This window comes from Octopus bimaculoides, chromosome 4 (assembly GCF_001194135.2).
Source record: "Octopus bimaculoides isolate UCB-OBI-ISO-001 chromosome 4, ASM119413v2, whole genome shotgun sequence".
NCBI classification, from domain to species: domain Eukaryota; kingdom Metazoa; phylum Mollusca; class Cephalopoda; order Octopoda; family Octopodidae; genus Octopus; species Octopus bimaculoides.
In genome coordinates, this window is record NC_068984.1 from 16,645,466 (window position 1) to 16,650,946 (window position 5,481).

At 33.6% G+C, this 5,481-nt stretch overlaps 1 protein-coding gene across 1 annotated transcript in view; it reads left to right on the plus strand.

Annotated features, from left to right (window-relative positions):
• Positions 1 to 5,481, plus strand: part of LOC106875197 (reelin) — a 200,233-nt gene that overhangs the window by 15,687 nt on the left and 179,065 nt on the right. The window contains exon 4 of the mRNA XM_014923240.2: positions 3,636 to 3,706. Coding sequence (XP_014778726.1) covers positions 3,636 to 3,706 — 71 coding nt within the window. The remainder of the gene's footprint in view (positions 1 to 3,635; positions 3,707 to 5,481) is intronic.

Genomic DNA, 5,481 nt, shown 5'->3' on the forward strand with positions numbered 1-5,481 from the left:
AAAACATAATTAAATAAATAAAATAAAGAAGAAAGCATAAAAAATTCTCGCTATTTCCGGTTGCTTCAATTACTTTCTGGTTTTGATCATTTTATATCACTAGCTTTGTATATAAGCAATAATTTTGCTAATTCGTTTTTTACTACCATTAATAACTACATATCGCTTTTACTCTTTTACTTGTTTCAGTCATTTGACTGTGGCCATGCTGGAGCACTGCCTTTAGTTGAGCAAATCGACCCCAGGACTTATTCTTTGTAAGCCTAGTACTTATTCTATCGGCCTCTTTTGCCAAACTGCTAAGTTACAGGGACTAAACACACCAGCATCGATTGTCAAGCGATGTTGGGGGCACAAACACTGACACACAAACATATACACACACATACATATATATACATATATACGACGGGCTTCTTTCAGTTTCTGTCTACCAAATCCACTCACAAGGCTTTGGTCAGCCTGAGGCTATAGTAGAAGACACTTGCCCAAGGTGCCAAGCAGTGGGATTGAACCCGGAACCATGTGATTCGTAAGCAAGCTACTTACCACACTGAAAATTTATCTTTAGGTTTACATAAAGCAGCTTCATTATGCTATTGTGTCTTTTAGTATATTCTGGGGGGAACTAGAATGAGACAACTTGTTACCATGTAATCCATTGTTTCAAAAAATACACCACACAGGAGACCACATTTGTCATCTATAGAGCAAGTAGTGTAACTATTTCTGTCCATATACCTAATGGTGATAACTTGCACATATATCAATGAAAGCTGTTGATTCAGATACTCCAATCAGATGAATTTACTCATCCAGACCAGATATACTATTTTTTGTTTATATATCTGATATCCTGTTTGTGGGAAGTATTGGTCATCATGATTGATCGATATCTGTTTTCACTGCTGCTTTATGTTCACACTTCAACTGTTTTAAGATTAATCCAATTTCTTGCATTTTAATGCTGCAGATATATTAGATCGGGAGTGGACAGCATTAACAGCCTTCTTGTCTGTTAATGCTCAAAAGTCCACTTCCACCTTTAAGGCCACCTCAACTGCAATATAACCCCCCACCCCACCCCACTGGGAAAAATAATGTTCTTGGGGACCTCCACTAACACAGTTACAGCATACAAGCAGGTGCTGAAAAGTTCCTGCCTTTAAGGATATCGAGAAAGGCCAAAACCTTTTATGAAACTGAAGGACTGCTACAATAAGTGTGAATTTGTTGAATTTCTTGAATACAATCATAATTAACTGATTCTTTTGTATTTTCTTTTACCCAAAGTCAGGAACTTTTCATCACCCCTTCATACATAAGTTTGCCCTGGATCCCGAGGCCTATGGGGCTTCTGGGCAAATGTCCAGTGCCTTAAGATGGCATTAACCTCTTTTTCTCCTAGGAATGTACAGTAGTTGACTGATAGACTTTTTGTGTAGTGTGTGGCACATTTTTAACAGATATCTCATACTGCGTTCCATGGAATCTTTGTTATATTTCAGTGCAACACAACAGATCATGCTCTAACTGACATTATAAATGTTTTAATATGACAGTGTTAATTACTAAAGAAGTTAGTAATTAACATTCTTAATGATTTTGTCAAATCATTCATATTTCTCATTTATTCACTTTTCACACACACACACATCATTCTATGCAAGCTGGCAGAAACGTTAGTACGCCAAGCGAAAAGCTTAGCGGTATTTCGTCTACCGCTACGTTCTGAGTTCAAATTCCACCAAGGTCAACTTTGCCTTTCATCCTTTCGGGGTCAATTAAATAAGTACCATTTACACACTGGGGTCGATATAATCGACTTAATCCGTTTGTCTGTCCTTGTTTGTCCCCTCTGTGTGTAGCCCCTTGTGGGTAGTAAAGAAATAACGCACATCATTCTATGCTTGCATTATTTGTCACTTAAATATTTTGTTGACTTAGTACTTTGCTATATTTTTGCAAATATGTACAATATCGAATACAAGCATTATGTAAAGGAACTGTTTAGTATTGCTGCTGTTATCTCTATCCAGTACATTTTAAATCTGTTATGTTTTTATTTGTTGCTAACAACTTTTATCTTCTTTGGATAAAAAAAATCTGATGATTTATTTTGTGGTAATGATTATTATTATTTTCATTAAATATCTGTAGACAAGAGAAATGTCCAATCCCAGAATTCCCTTCCCTGCCTGGAGTTCCGAATCATTTGCTCAGCTGATCAATCTGTCACGTTGTTTTGTCACTTGTACATTTTTAGTGCAAAGAACATTTCAATGTCCTCACAATATTGTTTCGTAATAATAAAGGAACTCTCAAACTGGAGACCATTTGCAGCTTTCAGTTCTATTTCATCCATGAAGAAATGGTGGATAAACCTAGTGTTGGTATTGTTCCTATGGCTGATAAATATTTGGCATGTGTGTGTGTGTGTGGCAGGGAGGGATTCTGATCTATTTTTATTCAGTGCAAGATGTATCTGATTTCTAGTGGAGATTCATTGAACACCTGCAAAATGTCGACGATTTATAACAGTCTTGAAATAGCATCGGACAATGTTTAAATTCATTTCCTTTATACATCGAATTTTCTGTATCTCTGTTGCTAGGTAATGTTCTCAGAGAGTTCTATGCCTGACGTATCTTGAGGAGACAAATGACTGCTTGCTGCTATCTACATAACTGTTTTTGAATGTGTGTGTTCTAGTAAAGAAAAGAATCCGAATCCATTAATACATTAAATATTAATCTGGGTGATCATTTTGTAAAGTCAGAAGGATATTAAGTAAGAATTTCTTGATTTTTGACATGCGAGGATAATCTAAAGTTGTATAATGGGGTCCACAGTTGTCTTCATGTTAGCATCTGTTCTTGTTATTTTATAGTTCTGCGTAGTTAGTCATTATCTGTTTTTAATGTATCTTTCCTGCCATTGTTCATTTTGACCCTTTATCCAAAATAGATTTTTGTTTTTGTTTTTTATGATTTTTTCTGTTTATTTGATTGTATGTTTCCTCTTTGTACTATCTCCCAAAATCTAGGTTCATGTATGTGATAAAAGAAAATCTAGTCAAAGTCAACTTTACTCTTCATCCTTTTGGGGTCAATAAATTAAGTACCAGTTGAGCACTGGGGTCGATGTAATTGACTTCCACCACCAAATTGCTGGCCTTGTACCAAAACTGAAATCATAATAATAATAATAGTTATTATTATTATTATTATTATTATTATTATTATTATTATTTTGGTTTGTCTCAGGCTTAGTGTTATTCCTGGTAGGGATTATGTGGATAGCCTTAGGTATCCACAAGTTTTCAGCAGTCTTTCAATTCTTGCTGTCTGTAAGAGACAAACTTTCTGCAAGAGCCCTACAGGACCTTCTATTTCAATCTTCCTCAGCTACTTGTCTATATTTTGGCTTACTTATCCCAGCACACCAATTATTATAGGTTTGACCTTTACTGTTCACATGGTCCAAATTCTTCCTATTTCAAATTTTAGGCAATTGTATTTAATTATCATTATTATTATTATTATTATTATTATTATTATTATTATTATTATTATTATTATTATATGATAGACAGATTTTCATTACATCAGTAAATCATCAATTTAATTTTTCAGTGCCACAGCAGCCCTCAGCAATGTTTTGCTATTCAAAGATACCACAGTTCTTCAGCTCTGTGAAAAAGGAGGTAAGACATTCTTGAGTATTATTTCTACATCATTAACTATTTTGCTTCTCTTTTCAAATTCAAATCCTAACAATATTTATGTTGTACCTCAATGATAATACAGATAGGATACAAAATTGATTGTTGGAATATGAAATATTATTAAAACAACTTATTTCTAGATTGTCTCCCTTGCCTTTCTACCCTAGTTGGTCATTTAAATTATATCATAGTGAATTTCCAGCTATTCATGCTATTTTGTGAAAATTCTTTGTTTGGGATGGAGATTAAACATAGCATTTAGTGTAGCCAATAGTCGTGAGATTAGTGCATTAATAGAATTGTACAGCTAAGATTAAGTTCAAAAGATATTCTACTCCACAGAATTCAGCTTTTACCATTATGGTGCACTATTCATTTTCAAACTATTGACAGTCGAACAATAGAGGCTGTTGGAAATAATTCTATCAAAATATTCAGAGTTAACTCTGTAAACACCACAGCTTATACTATTCTATGTATAATTAATTTCTTAGATATAACTCTAGAATTAGGCGCTAGTAAATGTTACCTTTACAATAAATCTAACATGCAATTTCAGCATATTAATACAAATCCTAATTATCATGTAAAACCTAAGTTAATAGCATTAGCAAGCATTCAATCCAATTACTTTCTGAAGAGGAATCATTTTAGTATGCTACTCATTTATTAGAATGATGTGGTAAAAGACAGAAACTTTAAAGAGACAATATATTACATAAAGAACGATATCTATATTCATAAATACAAAGGACAGAAAACAAAACATAATAGGGTGCAATCCTCTCTGAAGTTTAAATGTTGGTTTTAATGTTGCTAGAATTTTTCCAAACCTTTCAACTGTGCATTGCCCTATAGACTATAGATATTATATGATTTGTGATTTTTTTAAAAAGCGTTATGGTTAGGTAGCTCTGCAGAAATTCCTTTCTATTTCCACGGAAATAAACAGAAAAACATTTATAATACGAACACACGAAACTCTTTTCTTGGTAATTGACACAATCTTTATATCCAGCATTTAAAGGATTATATCTTTCTAAAGCATTAGTTCATGAAGGTAATTATCGATCACAATGGAATAAAAAGCTATACGAAGCTGTCACAATCTGTTATACCTAGAATGATGTTCATATTTTTAAAAAAATATTCATGACCACTAAAACGTTATCAAAAAGAGTCACATTCCATAATTACTTGTGATTTTTATACATAGTAGACATGAAAACGAAAACGTTGTTTCGCACGTATATATATATATATATATATATATATGTATGTATGTATGTATGTATGTATGTATGTATACGAAAATATTGAGTATTCTTTACATAGTAATGAGCAGATGAATTAGGGACACATTTTTTAAAGTTTTTTTTCCGTCTCCAAATCAAATCACAATTGACAAATATTGCGACGTTTTTACGAATACTTTTGCTTATTGCTTATATAAGTTGTCACACTGCTTGCGTGCTTCAATCGCTTATATAAGCGAAATCATAAAACTCAGAATTACACTGTAAGAAGTCCCTGCAAATGAAACATATACGCTTTGTGCTTTCTCTGCAAACACAAAGGTTCAACAATCCATATGTATGTGTGGTAAGTAGCTTGCTTACCAACCACATGGTTCCGGGTTCAGTCCCACTGCGTGGCACCTTAGGCAAGTGTCTTCTACTATAGCCTCGGGCCGACCAAAGCCTTGTGAATGGATTTGGTAGACGGAAATTGAAAGAAGCCTGTCGTATAAATGT